Source organism: Doryrhamphus excisus, linkage group LG19, assembly GCF_037039965.1.
Source record: "Doryrhamphus excisus strain RoL-2023G ecotype Guam linkage group LG19, RoL_Dexc_Guam_v1.1, whole genome shotgun sequence".
Classification (NCBI taxonomy): Eukaryota; Metazoa; Chordata; class Actinopteri; order Syngnathiformes; family Syngnathidae; genus Doryrhamphus; species Doryrhamphus excisus.
In genome coordinates, this window is record NC_136375.1 from 7,261,010 (window position 1) to 7,277,053 (window position 16,044).

At 40.1% G+C, this 16,044-nt stretch overlaps 1 protein-coding gene across 1 annotated transcript; it reads left to right on the forward strand.

The window, feature by feature from the left end:
- The first annotated feature begins 3,719 nt into the window (after positions 1-3,719).
- Positions 3,720-15,777, forward strand: clu (clusterin). The gene is made up of 10 exons (XM_058057869.2): positions 3,720-3,833; positions 11,307-11,465; positions 11,536-11,684; positions 11,750-11,920; positions 12,089-12,259; positions 14,077-14,284; positions 14,419-14,559; positions 14,712-14,938; positions 15,024-15,211; positions 15,400-15,777. The coding sequence occupies exons 2-10, from the start codon at positions 11,351-11,353 to the stop codon at positions 15,410-15,412; spliced, it is 1,383 nt and encodes a 460-aa protein (XP_057913852.2). The 5' UTR covers positions 3,720-3,833; positions 11,307-11,350; the 3' UTR covers positions 15,413-15,777.
- The last annotated feature ends 267 nt before the right edge of the window (positions 15,778-16,044 follow it).

The window sequence follows — 16,044 nt, forward strand, 5'->3', positions numbered from 1 at the left end:
ACGAGCCGGCATTCATTCAAAATCATTTTTAATGTGTTATTTTGAGACAGTTTTCACCTGTTGTTTCTTTGTTTATCATTATTTCAAAAAATCTAAACAAACCCTTTGATGGGGCAGATAAGGTCAGAGGTCACAGAGGTATTGCATCTGCATATGTTAAAGCACTAACTCAGCATGGGAGGTGTCCTGGCTGGTTCATCCAAATGACACTACACCACTCCACAGAAGATAAATGCACTGCAGTGACAGAAACACTATCTTTCTTATTGTAAGCTAATGTACCATCAACAGGATTTTGAAACTGTTTTTATTATTATTTTTGTCTCAACTATTACCCTATTGTTGCTTTAAGGGTGTAACAAACATTTAATTCAAATTAAGGTGATCTTGGTAAATGAAAAAAAAAACAGTAAACACGTATCGACCGTTAGATTCTTTGTGGTGTCCTGGCTGGTCCAACCAAATTATACCACACAATGGAAGGTAATGGTAGAAACAGAAACACTAGTCTATCTATTGCAAGCCAGTGTTCCACCTTAAATTATTTTTAAGCTGTTATTTTGGGACAGTTTCTACCTATTGCTACTTTATAATTATATTCCAACGTCTAGTGTTACCACTTTTGTAAAAAATTAAAACCTACAAAAAAGTCATTTTCCGCCTTTAGCCTAAAGGTTAAAAACGAGCACAGTAAAGACATTTATGGTCAAATAATGTAAACAAAAATATTACCAGGAGAGCTAAGGTCAAGGGTCAAGCACTGACCCGACATGGTGGTGGTGGGGGTCCTGGCTGGTCCACAGGTTTTTCCATTGTAATGTCCTTTTTTGGGGGGGTGATGTCAGCTTCCTGAGAGTCTTGGAGGCCATGTCCCTCATTATGCAAAGAGAAGCACACAGCCAATGACAAACATCTCCCCGCCACCCTTTGATCATGAAGAATGACATGGCGCGCCTTCGAAATCCGCTCACATTCCGACGCATGCACGCATGTCAGCGGGCACAAAGCTGCAGCTAAATTGATACCAGGATCACGTCAATGTTCTTGGAGTGCATCTGGAGCCAATCAGTGGCGGTTCAGTCAATGTCACCCGAGGGAACCATTAAGCTTGGTGATAATTGCTCTGTGTGCCAGAGGTGACTCATTAGGAAGTGGTCTTTGCGTCGGTGTTCGGATTCATCAGTTCAGCCAATCAGCAACAAGCATGGACACTGTTTCAGTTGAATGGCTGACCAATTGGACGCACGTACTTCCATCCCTTCAGTGTTCTTTACATTAACTTACTTATTATTGACCCCTAAGGCTTACCTAAACCTTAAAACCTGTGTAAATAGCCAGAAGTTGCGTGTGTTGTTTTTTTTTTTTTTTTGCACAAGCTCTGTCAAACATCTGGACTCTTTCGCACACAGAGTGGAGAAAAACAGCATTTTGCAGCGGGGTCACGCAACAGATTTCCAGCTTAGTCACACTGGATCTGTTGCTGCTAAGCCATCAACACCGACAAACGCCAATGCCAGATGTGCTCAAACTCCAACTCTCACACATGTATGTCATTGTAACACTGCCAAGGGATATTAAAGTTGCCTTTTGTCTTATGTCAGTGTTGGCATACCTTAAAAGGATTGTGGGAAGCAACCATCCACATAAATCTGCCATATTTTACAGTACGTTACTATAGCAATGTAATGGGAAGAAATTATTCATATTTGTTACAATGTTTGTGCATGTGAATATGCATAGATGCAATCCAAAATGACATTTTGGTGATTATTTTGCTGCACGATAGGGGCAAATGCAATATTAAAATTCCTCTAACAAAGATTCTTCATCTTAACGAGTTGTTTATTGGTAAATATAGTGTAAACATGTGTTGGACGGTCTTTTTCGCTCTCTGGTGGTCATCCATTCTTAAAGAATATTTGGTTGATTTAATACATACTTCATGGATGTTGTTTCAATGCAAGTGTATTGTTTTTTTTTCAATTCTGGTGTTTGCGTTCCACCTCATTGATACCTTTGAGAGTTAAGACTTGCTGCCATCTAGTGTTCAATTTGGGAACAACACCACCGTTTCCTTGGTAAGAGGTGAAAAGTTCAGGTTGTGCAAACAAGCTTCATTTGCGTTTATGTGACACTGTGAATTTATATTAAAAAGTGACTAAGTGGGAACTTTGGTCCGTTTTTGTGGGATTCTCACAATTATTTACATGTTAGCTCAGTTTAGTGCAAATAAGTATGTTGTTTGGACAAAATTGATAAGTTAAAAATAAATGAGTTAATAGGAATAAAGTCTAATTTGTGTCAATAACTCCAATACGATTATTGTCTGTAGATTTGTTTGATATACTTTGACACATTGCATAGCTCAGTGATTTTCAACCAGTGTGCCGTGAGGTATTATCCAATATCACTTTAAAAAAATGTACATTTATTAATTTAATTATTATGTCATTGTGGTCCGTGGTCTAACGACTGGGGGAGCAATGTAATATTGGTCCGTGTGGCAACACGTAGCTGATTGCCTCGTTCCTCCAATAGACTTAGTGATGCACGTGCGAGGTCGTGGTGACATTTTGTAACATTTTTGGTTTGTGGTGTGCGCAAGATTTTTCCAGTGTAAACAAACTTGTGGTGGCTCAAAAAACCTAGCAATTTTGATATAGGCTGTGTATTCATCATTTGCTACATTTTAAAGTGTCTTTCGTGTATCATTGATCTATTAGTGGTCCAACAAACATGGGAACACTGACCTGACCCTTTCAGCTCTTTTAGGCTTTTCTTCTTTCACCGAAAAAGATGTGTTGTTTTTCACTTTGTGGAGTGATTAAATGTTGAGTCATCATCAACGTCATCATCATCATCAGCAGCAGCAGCAGCATGAATCCAATGTTTGTCCACAGTTCTGTCCGTCTGCAGCTGCCAGTATATTACGACATTTCTGGAAAAGTCATCACTCAAGTCAAGCGGCGGAAAAACATTTACAGGAACAACAGGAAATTACATTCTGGTTTTCAAAATTAAATTCCTGGAACGCAATATGATGCTGTACTGTATATACTGTGATTTACCGTTAGCAGGGATTACATTTTGACTAATAAAGGGTCTAATTGGTGTCAAAGATCCACAATTTATTTTGTTAACTAAACTTATAACATAAAGATGAATATACTATGATTGAAACATTAAGACACTTGACATTTTCATGTTTTTCTCACTTTGAAAGACATTTTAAATGCCAATCATGACCGTCATTATTGACAAGGAATACAATTTTATGAGGTAGAATAATAATTGTTGTCATATAAGTCATTTTATTATGTCAGATGTTTTCCTCACTTTAAATTAAAATTTAAAAGTTATTACTATTATTATTGTTATTTTTGACAAGGCCCTCGAATCAACCCAAATAGAATTTAATAAGGTGGAGTGTTTTTGTAATATTAGTAACAAACTACCAAAATGACTTATTTATTTTGCTCATTTGCACCTTTGAAATGTAAACTATAGCGACTTGAAAGGTCAAAATTCCACATTTAATATTACTATGCATTGATTTCTCAACATTTTAATATTTAAATATATATGGGATATAACTTTCATGTTATCTTTTTATTTATCTAACATTAAATTAAGACAGTAGACCGCGATATATCGCTTTTATTCTGAAGGCCACCTTTGGAACGCGCTTCCTGGGGTTTAACAGCGGCAGCGCATTGCCGGGCTGATGAGTCACGTGTCTTGCATGTCCCAGATATCTGCGGCTGTATAAATACGAGTCGCAGAAAGATGCGAAACAGCTTCAGACGGTCTGGAGTCTCCGGACACATATTACGGTGAGTCACCGGTGCTTTTATATTGGGAACTAAACACCTAGTATCTTTGCAAACTACATACCAAGCGCAGCATGATGATGATGGTGATGGTGATTGGATCAGTGCACAACTTGCTGCAGTGTTTCGTATTTTAGGAAATATCCATTGATATTGATATTGTATGAGCATCTTTAAAGCTTTTGAAGTAGTTTTATGATGAATTGAGGTGAATTGTTTGTTTTGCTTACTCATGGGCGTGACCACAACCTCGCGATCAAACCAAGTGGCTTCAAATAGATGAAGCCGTATTAGCATAAATGCGACTTTCGTGCTACGCATGCTGCAAAAATAATACATAATATGATTTTATCTGCACCTCAACAATGACCTCGTTTAACGTCATCATCATGATAGATACATTTTGAGGCAATCCTCTGGGGGGCATAAAGCCTTGGAGGCATGAAATGAGGCCACTTGTGCCAGCGTCCCATTTGGAAACGGAGTTGAAATAAAAGGGACTTTATTGTTTGTCCCGTTTTAATATGAGAATGAAAACGTCAAGTCATTTTGAAAGGGAAATGAAGCAGGAGGAGCAGTGTGCTCTGATGTTGCTGAGACATTGTTTACAAAGAAAACTGGTTGGAGAACATATCAAAACAGTCCCAAATGAGGCCAAATACTTCATTTTTGCAATTAAAACTTTTTTTCGGTGAAACAAAAAAATGAGTGCCACTATTTTCCATTTTTTATACTAATATAATAAAGTGATACTACTAATATAATTTCCTCTCTTGTTGTGAATATGACTAAATAAAAAATACCGACCAACTATGTGTTTTTGGGCAAAATGCTAACAATGCTAATAGTTAGTATGCTAGCAACCTTTCAATAGACAGTTGCTAAAGTGCTAAAGATTAAAGAAAGGCTAAAGCTAGCACCTAGCAAGGTAGGTAATTATGTACTGTATATACAGTCCTCGTCCTCACTGCTACCTATTTTAATTGTGCAGAAATGCTAACAGTGCTAATAGCTAGCGTGATAACAGCATTGTCCAGTGGAATTAGTTCATTTTTATCAGACCCAAACCGAAATGGATGTTAACTGACTCAAATTTCTCAAATCATCATGTAAATTAAATTCATTTGTTCAAGAAAGCCAAAATATTAACACAAAACACGTTTTTACAGTTTGAAAATTACAGCTTTACAGACAGGTAAGAATTCGAAATGCATATAAAAGATGAATGAAAGGAATAAGATGAACTTTGAAGGTTACTTTTACCTTAATTGAAGATGTGAGTCTTGATATGACTGAAAACAGGAAGATGGTGATGGTGGTTAATCTCGCTGCAACATTGTGTCTTTGGGGACAATAGTCTTCAATGAAGGTAAAAGCAACAGTTTATCCCTTATAATAATTTACATGTATTTTGAAGTGTTTTATCATGTAAAACTATCATTTTAAACTTGATGACATCATAGACAAGCGACATAACATAGCTGACTTCCGGTTCCTATAGTGTCCATTTTGTTCGTTCGCTAATAGGATGCTAATAAAGAAGGATACATTAACTCCTTCATTCCCAGCCATTTTACAAAAGACAGTACCGTCCATTTTAGACGATGTTGACGGATCTTTCGTGGCACACAGAATATTGTGTTCTATGGCTATACAGTATAAACATGGAGATTAGACTCCTGTCTTTCATCACCACAAAAAGTCTGTTTCTAACGTTTAATGTTCTTTAGTAATGAGCAGTAGAACATGGGTAAGTTTCAGGAAAATATCAGTTCCTGACTAAAAAGGCAGGAAAAACCAGCTTTTTGTGAAAAGATGCATTCATGAGGGTCGTGGAGGTGCTGGAGCCTATCCCAGCTGTCTTCGGGCAAGAGGCGGGGTACACCCTGGACTGGTGGCCAGCCAATCACAGGGCACATATAGACAAACAACCATTCACACTCACATTCATACTTATGAACAATTTTGAGTCGCCAATTAACCTAGCATGTTTTTGGAATGTGGGAGGAAACCCACACAATGTACGGGGAGAAGATGCAAACTCCAAACAGCGATGCCCGAGGGTGGAATCGAACTCGGGTTTCCTAGCTGCAGCCCAAATAACATATTTACAAATACAGCACCATGAACTATTTACAATTTTCACATTTGGATACACATGTTAACATTTCCCTACGATGCAAACCTTCCGCACGCTACACTCCTCCACGCTCTCTCACTTCCTCCTTCCTGGCGATTAACATGATGCATTTCTGCCACCTTGTGGCCGTTTTTATGGCTTAAAAGTGTTCAATGCATTAATTGGAGAGATGCATCATCCTCTCCTTTTGCCTCTGGTAAAAGACGCACATTGTTGGTATCGTATAAAAACGTATAAATACATGTTTGGTGGTGAAAGAGTTAACATGACAAGACGCTATTTACACTTGAGAAACTACTGCAAAGGCTAAAAAGGGTGTGTTTATTTCCAGGGTGGATTTGAAATGATATCATGTGCAGATGTGAAGGTGTTTCGTTTTTTGTTTCGCCTTATGAAGTGTAACATCTGGATGGGTGTTTGAACGGTTGTGTAACCAGGATCCCTGCATGCGCCTCTGAAGTGTGAATCATTCCCCTTGAACTTTTTTTTTTTTGTGTGTGTGTGTGTGGAACTTTCTCTCTTTGTCAACCTTCTCTGTTTAACTCTCCCACACTGCCTTGGTCAGGCCCTACCCCCATTATCTCTACTGGGGGTGTGAATCTCAGCACTGAGGACGATTCGATACACATCTCCATGCACTGCCAGCGATACCATACTTTATCACATACTACAGTATTAATTGGCCCTGTACCCTAGAAAGTGCCCATGAATGATACGGGAAAAGGCCGAAATGATACTGTGTCAAAGCCCAGGGCAGTGATACTGATAAAATATAGAGTTTAACCATGTCCAGTATCAGCCCCCGTAGCTGTCCACTCAGAGCGCGCTGCTCTGGTATCGTGCCCGTGAAACAACCAATCAGAGAACAGCGCACGAGTGCTTAGTGCCTAGTGCTTCTCCAGTCACCAAAAAACCCAAACTTGATTAATGGAACTTTAATTGTCAGACATTGATAAGATAAGACTGTTGATAAAATATTATTGTTGAAATATTTTTGCAATTGTTGTGTTTACACTGTTTAGATATAATACATGTAATAAACTGAACATTTTCTGGAAACAAAATGGTCTTTTGATTAAATAGTACGTGATAATAAGCTCATGATTAAATAGTATGTGATAATACCTCGACCTTTGGTCTCGGGCTGATACTGACACTTGGGGGCATGATACCTGGCCTGATACCAGACAAACCATGTGATAACCTATAATTAACGATGCATGAAATTTTCTGGCGATACGATGCGATACGATAATCATTTAGTTCAAATCAATGCAATATGATATGGTGCGATTTCTTGCGATAAAATGCAATTCATCATGATGCAAATGAGCAAAGAAAAAAAATTGGAATTCAGTATGGTCCTACAAAAAGGATTTGGCTTTTTTCCTTCTAGGCACTTGGCAGTAAATTCAACTAAAGTGCTGTTTGTCTTTTTTTTTTTTACTATGCACCACTTCTTGATCATTCTTTTTGCCATCTTAAAACAGCAACAACTTTTCAAAAACAACTTTCCGCACAATTTCACATCGGCTATGCAATTACAATAGCAGTGGTTCAGTGGTGGAGTAAAACTATTAACAATAATTACTGATGTAAAAAATACAGTACAGCAACAACAAAGTTAAAGTGACACTTTCAACAGTGGAATCAATGTTTGTTTATATTCCTGTCTGCAAAACATACTGCTAATATGAATGCACTAGCAGCTAGGCTAATACAGTAGTGAGGAGCAGAAAGTATAAAACAACTTCTACCCTTTTAAAAAATTGTTTCACAATTCAGGAAGAAGCCAACTGCTCTGCTGTTCTAATGTCACCTGCTGAACACTCGTTCAGAGGGGGGTGGGGGGGGGGGCACTTGTTGCAGGGATGGACAAATAGCTCCTGGACAATTTGGAAAGCAGCTGAAGATCCACTGACCTGATTTGCTTGTTTTTTGTGTGTCCGACTAGGAACTAGACGGGGAGGCGGCGGTAGACTCCGTGTTGTGGGGTCCCCTTTTTAAGGGGGTCTGCATGTTTGTCGTGCTGCCGTTGTACGGCTTCTTAACGCGGCATTCTTTGCAAATGACGGACGTTTTTTCGAGCTTTCCGCCATTCTTTGCGAATCCGTAGTGTTTCCAAACATACCATTTAAACGTTGCGGGGGGGGGGGGGGGGGGTTAAATATAGAAACTTCCTTGCTGCTGCTTGCTAGGAACGTCCATGCTGTTTTACTAGTAGTTGTATGTGCCTCACGGCTTGATGATGGTGCATTCATGGCACCTGCGGAACAGCATATGGGGTGAAGTTGAACATTAATAAAACGGCACTTGCATCGGATTTTAACGATACCACCAAACACACTGCAATGAATCTGGATTTCACCCGTCAATTGCATCCATACCCAGTGAATGAGCCGATGCACTAGCATCGCACGCATTGCACATCGATGTATCCATTAATATAAATTATTTTCCACACCCTTAATCTCTACCTATCACACAATCTGGACTGTGTGTGTGTGTTTTTTTACATCATTGAAAATATCTCTGCTGAAGCAACCATTCATCTCCTGACCCACAGGCATGCAGTAATGAAGCAGGCTGATTTAACTATGAATAGAATACTAACGCCATTGTTCTGCATGTGCGCCATCACATAGAAGGGAATGCGGGATGCTTCCTTTGCTGCTTGCAGACTTGTAATCAAAAAGACATGCACGCTCATTGACACATGAGGATATCATGCAAAAATAGCTGGCTGGGCTCGTTTCCATGGCAACCAGAAACTCACACTGGCTATGCCGGGATCGACATTCTAAGTGCAGTCACAGCTTTTCTACCTGTCACTCACATCGAAAGTGACCAAGTTATTTTGTTGGTTTCTTTTTTAGTTCAGTTGTCATTTCAATTTTAAGGAATTTGAGGGTGGGATGCTTTAAAAAGAACATATTTAGGTGAAATCCATGTTGCATACACAACCTAGCATGTACTTTTGGGACTGTGCCAAACTGCGATTATACAACATAATCCATCCAATGCCGCTTATCCTCACTAGGGTGAAAAACATGCATGTTTTTGGAATGTGGGAGGAACCCGGAGTACCCGGAGAAAACCCATGCACACACAAGGGAGAACATGCCACAAAGAGATGCACAAGCAGATTCAAACCCCATCACCTGACTGTGTAGCCTACATGCTAACCACTTACACACCGTGCAGCCTCTACGACATAATGTGGCAGATAAATTATTGTACTAAAAAACTGTTACTTTCTGTTAGTGCAATCGATTCCAACAGGTTGCAAGATACAGAGAACAGGAAAAACTGGTGTGTTGTTAATGAGAGGGATGGATCATGTAAATTGGGTAAATACTAATGAGGAAATAATTCTTTATGTGCAGTGTACATTTAAGCCAAGATGTTCAAAGTGCAGCCTGGGGGCCATTTACGGCCCGCAGCTGTTTTTTATTGGCCCACAGCACATTGTAAACATTTTATTTAACAAGAAAAAACAGCAAAAATGTAAAAAGTCTGCACTAATTTTACAATAAAAAAAGTCATTAAAAGAAAAAAGTTGTAATTATATGAGAATAACATTGTAATCTGAGCAAAAATGGCATTTAAGTTGCATGAAGTTGAAATATTACAAAAAAGGGGGAAAAAAATTGTAATCTGACCAAAAATAACATTTAAGTTGCATGAAGTTGAAATATTAAAGAAAAAAACTGTAAAAAAAATGTAATATTTAGAAAAACCAAAAGATAAAGTTGTTGTTTTTGGAAAATTAGGAAAAGTTATAATGTTACAAGGCAAGTCACAATATCATGGGAGTAAAGTCATAATTGTTGGACAAAAAAAAGCAGCATTGATCTGACGGGAATTAATTAAAAGTATTAAAGCAGACCTATTATGGTTTTTCCACTATTCTGACCTATAAATGTAGTTAGAATGTTGTATTCTGGTGTTAAAAATGAAGTTTGCACATTTGGAAATGAGCTCTGAAAGAAGTTTGGGATGGCTCAAAACACTTGGTTTCAAAAGGTGTGGTAAAACTGTTCCTTTGTGATGTCACAGAGGGGCAGACTTCCTTATATATAAACTCTCTGCCCTCCCCCAAGCTCTGCTTCCTCCTCCCTCACCCGCCCACTCAGGCCACAGTACACAGTAGACAATAATGTCATTTCAGTAGAATAGAGTTGACATACTAGTATACAATTTCGCATCATAAACATACGTAGATGGACCCAAAGGGCCTCTCTTTTATTAGTTTAGTTTTTATTACGCATCACTGTGTGGCCAAATAGTACCAAGTCGGGTCAAAGATCTCAGTCTCACAGCTTGACCAGTCTGTATTTGTGTGTCCATGCTCCAAGGTCACTTAAGTGTGTATTAGAAATAGGGCACTAAATGGGCAGCAGGCCAATGAGACCTCAGCAAAATGTGTAAACAGAGAAAGAGCTTGCTGTTCTTGCTATCTAAGCAGAAGGTCTGATCTAACACTGATCTAAGGTCAGTGTGGGGATGATGACCTTGTGTTGTGGTTACATTCATGCACTGTACACTATTAGAAGTATGCGTGATATCCACTATGGCGGCCAGATATGCTAAAACCGCGTGCAGCCATCTAACCTTGTTTTTAGTTGTTTTTTTTTTTATTTGAAAATATTTCTACTTTATGCTATTATTTCTCTATAATACTGTAATTTATTATAAATAAATGTATTTTTTATTATATATTATTTAAATTTTAACTTGTGTCCTGTATTCATTCCCTCATTCATCCATTTTCTACCGCTTATCCTCACGAGGGTCGCGGGGGTGCTGGAGCCTATCCCAGCTGTCTTCGGGCAAGAAGCGGGTTATACTCTTGACTGGTGGCCAGCCAATCACAGGGCACATATAGACAAACAACCATTCACACTCACATTCATACCTATGGACAATTTGGAGTGGCCAATTAACCTAGCATGTTTTTGGAATGTGGGAGGAAACCAGAGTACCCGGAGAAAACCCACGCACACACAGAGAGAACATGCAAACGCCACACAGGGAGGAATTGATCTCGGGTCTCCTAGCTGTGAGGCCTGCGCGCTAACCACTCGGTCACTGTACAATACATTGTTTCTATTATTATTGTTTTATTTACTTTACTTTATGTAGTTTTTTTTCTTAACTTGCTTCACTTCTGATTATTAAGTGATTCTTGTTGCATTTATGTATGGGAAAAGTCATATGTCATGGTTTGATGTTTTTTTGCACATGGAGTACAGCGCCCTCTAGTGTGTATTAAGTGCCATTCCAAGAGCTTTGCACCCCAAGAGTCCACCTGATGATGTGTTTTATTTGTGCAGGTTTTTCTCATCATTACCTGCTGGCCTTTGGAGCGTCAGAGAGGATGTTGATGATGATGATGATGAAAATGAAGAAGGGGTCCAAGTCGCTGGCTGTGGTGGCTCTTTTCCTCGCCTCAGCCAGCTGCATTGTCCCGCCCACAAAGGAAGATCTCCAAGGTAAGTCTGCGTCTGCGTCACGCCACCTTTGGCAACATGTTAAATGTCAGTGTTGTTTTCTTCTTTGCAGAGATCTCCCGTCAAGGAGAGAAGTACCTGGATGTCCAGATTGAGAATGCCATCAATGGCGTCAAGGAGATGAAGACTTTGATGCAGAAATCATCAGAGGACCACAAGAAAGTTCTGGATGAGCTGGAGAAAACTAAACAGCAGAAAGAGGTACACTAGCATCTCCTGTTTCAGCCTTTGAAATCCAACAAAAACTACCTTGGGTGTTGATGTAGGAGGCCATGCTGGCTGCTCAAGAGATGGAGGCCAAGCTGGAGCAGCAGGACGAGGTTTGCAACGAGACCATGAAGGCGCTGTGGGAGGAATGTAAGCCTTGTCTGAAGAAAACATGCGTCAAGTACTACTCCCGCACATGCAGCAGTGGATCTGGAATGGTGGGCCGCCAGGTAAGCTTCTACTTTCATTCTCCATTTTTTGTGTTCTTTACCATTCTCTGATTGGGGGGGGGGGGCAAAAAAAAGCAAATCACACTTGCAGAGTGAAACATTTCACAAAATCACTCACCGAGCTTGCTTTTGAATGCACCGTGATGCACCGTGTCCCTTTCTGTGTAGTTGGAAGACCTGCTGAACCGAACTTCTCCCTTCTCCATCTGGGTCAACGGGGAGAGGATTGACACCCTGGAGCAGGAAGGCCAACGTCAGCAGAAAGAGTTCAAGAACTTAGAAGACAAATACTCTGAGATGGCTGATGGCGTGGATGGCATATTTTCAGACAGTATGAAGGTAGAAAATACCAAAAGACTACACTGCTAAAAGGGGCGGGCCGAGATGAGGATGCTGAGGTTCTGATTGGGAGTGACCAGGATGGATAGGATCAGGAAAGAGTACATCAGAGGGACATTACATATTAAAGGCCTTGGAGATAAAGTCAGAGAGGCCGGACTGAGATGGTTGGGACATGTCCAGAGGAGAGATAGGAGGAGGTAGGAGGCGTAGAGGAAAACCAAAGAGGAGGTTTATGGATGTAGTGAAGGAGGACATGAGAGAGACAGATTCAGAAGACAGGGTTGGATGGAGGAGATTGATTTGCTGTGGTGACCCCTGAAGGGAAAAGCCCAAAGAGAAAGAACATTGGTCATTATACTAATAATGTATAATATAATATAGTAATAACAGTTTACAGTGTGCCATTACCTTTCTGTTTAACTTTATTCACTACCAAAGACGTATTTATATGGGGGTTTTTTCAACCCGACGGCTTGCTTCCAAAGATTTCTCTGAGCGAGAGGCACCAAGAGGTGATGCTGCAACTCCACAATAGAAGAGAGCACGTTTGGTGCAGATTTAAGATGAAAAAAAACGGCCACAAGGTGACGGAATTGCTTTTTATAAGAGCATGGCCTGCATCTTTGCCTTCTCAAAGAGGCTATGCAGCAACCAGGAAGTGAGAAGGCTTGGGGTCGTGTTGTGGAAGGGAGGCTACGCATTGAAGGGACATTTTAGTTGCAAATATGAAAATTATATTTGTAAAAAAATGGCTATATTTTTGTAAAACAACCATTTTTTGTGTTGTGGCGTCACTGTTAAAGACATTTTGGCTAAATATAGTATATGGCTAATATATGTGTATGGCTCTGATATTTTGCTGAAACTTACCTATATTCTACCGCTGATTACCAAAGAACAGAAAAAGGTATGAAAACAAACTTTTTTTCCCTGATGAGAGGCTAATCTTTCTTTTGGTATATACGATGGCTGTGTTCGAAACTGCATACTTACCTACTACTCATACTAACTCGAGTATTTATTATCATTAGCTTACTACTCACGCTCAAATTACCTAGGATGCAACGCGACGTGACGTCACCGCAAAAAAAAAAACGTTGGCTGAACAGCAGGATGGACCAAGCGGCGGTATCAAGCAGGATGTATTGCGAGATTGATTTATCATTATGTTTTTTTTTGTATGATAAAAGTAAGGGGGTGTTTTATTTTGTGAAAATAACCAGAAGTGCGTTGCTCACTTCGGCTAGCTTAAATTTTGCAGAATTCGTCCGAACGAAATTGTAAACGGTTACCATTTGGACAAATAAATGGCACACTGGGGATCTAAACAGGCACTTTCTCACCTGATTTTAAAAAATGTCAATAAAGTGATGTATTTACAGAGTTTAGAACTAAAGTGAAATCAGCTTCAGCCTGTCGATTTTGGCTCGGGTAGGAGCGCAATGCATCGTGGGTTATGTAGTACGCTTTGCATACTGCCTGATGGATTAGGTATGCAGTATGGAGTGTGGATAGTATGGACACGGAAGTATGTAGTAGTCAGTATGCGGTTTCGAACACAGCCAATGTCTATACAGCCCTACCACACAATATTCTGTGTGTCAAATCAGTCAAAATTAATCAAAAATGAGTTCATAAACTGAATGTTAAACATTGTTGTTTAGCAGTTATATGACTAAATCTATATAGAAATGATCTAACATGTCTGGAAATATGACTTTAAATCTTGGTACGTAGCAAATCATTATCAGCGTATGTTTTTCTGCAATGTAAAGCTTGTATTAATTGTCCGCATTCTTTGGGTGTTTTCTCAGGTGGCTGATCATGTGCACTACAACCCTCCTGCATTTTTTCTGCCCAATTTCTTCTCGCCTCGCTGGCGTAGAAGCATTCACTCGCTCTTCCACGAGTCTTTCCCCAGCTTCCAGAGTCTGTTTTCCCCCATGATTAACATCGACAGGAACAACTTTGGCTCCTTCGGTTCCATGATGGACTTTGACACAGATGCCCCCGCTAACGAGGGTATGCTCTCTTACATTGAAATGCATGAAAGTTGAAAAATAAAGGTGCCTCAACCAAAGATGGGATTAAGGAGCATATCGCTACATAATTGGAATGAAATTTGGGGATTTTTCGGTAATGCATGTCTGTCATAGATGGCAGCGTGAACGAGGACGTGGTCATCACCAAACCTTTCGGAGACGGGAGGATGACCTGCAGGGAGATTCGCCGTAACTCAGCTGGCTGCCTCAAGTTCCGTGACGAGTGCGAGAAATGCAAAGAAATTGAACATATTGGCAAGTTGATTCTCTTGATATGGCAGTGATGATTATAAAAAATAGTTATTTTATGATGCCAAAGTGTCATAATGACTACAGAACCATACAAGGAACTTAAAAATGAAAACCCTTCTGGTCCTGATGTCGTCTACTTGTTGTCGCCTTCATAGATTGTTCTGGGAAGAAACCCCTACAAGGCCCCCTGAAGGAGGAACTAGAGAGGGCCCTGGCCATAGCGGAGCGTTTCACCCAACACTACAACGCCCTCCTAAAGCGATTTGAGGAGCAAATGCTCAACACATCCTCCATCATGGACCTGTTCAACACACAGTTTGGATGGGTGTCATCTCTGGTCAACAACACCAACACCAAGAAGGACATTTTCCAAGTTGAGACGGTACATACAGTCTTCTTTTTTTTTTACACTTTCTCATCTCTAAACACTGAATAACTAAGTGCAATGATGCCAATTGTTATTGTAGGTGATCAACAGGGACCCCGTAGAGAAGTCTGGTGAAGATATTGAGCAGCCTGACACTAGCGTGTCTGTCAAACTCTTCAACGCACCACCCATGAAGTTCAACGTGCCGGGCGACATCCCATGGAATGACCCCAAGTTCTCTGAGGTGGTGGCCCAGAAGGCTTTGGACCGCTACAAGGAAACCAGTGTGTGAGTATCCTATTTTGGTGAATATGCTCAAAGACAGGCATCAGTGATCGGTACGACAGGGCTTTTTAAATGATTTCAATGTTTTTCTTTACTTTTCCCAAGCTGCTGCACCTCTCCAGCTCAATGTCTTGAACTCAATGGGGCTAAAAAGTTCATTCTAATCTTTTTTTTGTGTGTGTTTTCCCCAGCATTGCCAAATAAAGGTGGATTTGTGCACATGATTCTGCTTCAAACACACCATGCAGCAACTCACCATCAGCTGTATATCCTCTCGCGTCCTGCTTCTCCCAAGTTTAACCTCAAAACTGTATTTAGATCTCCTTGTCCTGCTGGAAGAGAACATACTTAAGATGATTGTATTCATGTCTGCAGCTCCGCCATCTTTAAAATGGAATGAGTCTACACTACAACTACTCTTACTGCTTGACGTGTAAGGATCGATGCTAGCTTGTTTTAACAAGTCTCTTTAACACCGACAGATTTCAGTAACGTATTAGAGGAAAGCAGCTAGCAAGTTACATTTTAGCAATAAAGCAATGCATAGAATAATAAAACACTTACAACCACACTGTATGTTGTTTCCTGTTAATCCTACATCCTGACAGTCAAATTCATTCATTTATTCATTCAGTAGAGGATACACAGATATTGAATGCATTTGATTTTCTGCTAGCTAGTGCTATTAAAAAGAGGGAAAAACCGCTGGCTTTTCTTCTATGGAAGCCTAGGACGACAGTGACAAGCACCTTCCAGCTCGCTCGCGCCCCCACCCCTTCAGGATGCAGCGGTAACTGCAAGTACCTCACGACATTTCTACGTATTTTATTGTCTGA

Excerpts from the sequence above, each read along its gene's own strand:
- clu (XM_058057869.2), top strand. The coding sequence starts at position 11,351 with ATGTTGATGATGATGATGATGAAAATGAAGAAGGGGTCCAAGTCGCTG. Across the intron at positions 11,921-12,088 it reads CTGGAATGGTGGGCCGCCAG|TTGGAAGACCTGCTGAACCG; the intron begins GTAAGCTTCTAC and ends CTTTCTGTGTAG. Across the intron at positions 14,939-15,023 it reads ACATTTTCCAAGTTGAGACG|GTGATCAACAGGGACCCCGT; the intron begins GTACATACAGTC and ends TTGTTATTGTAG.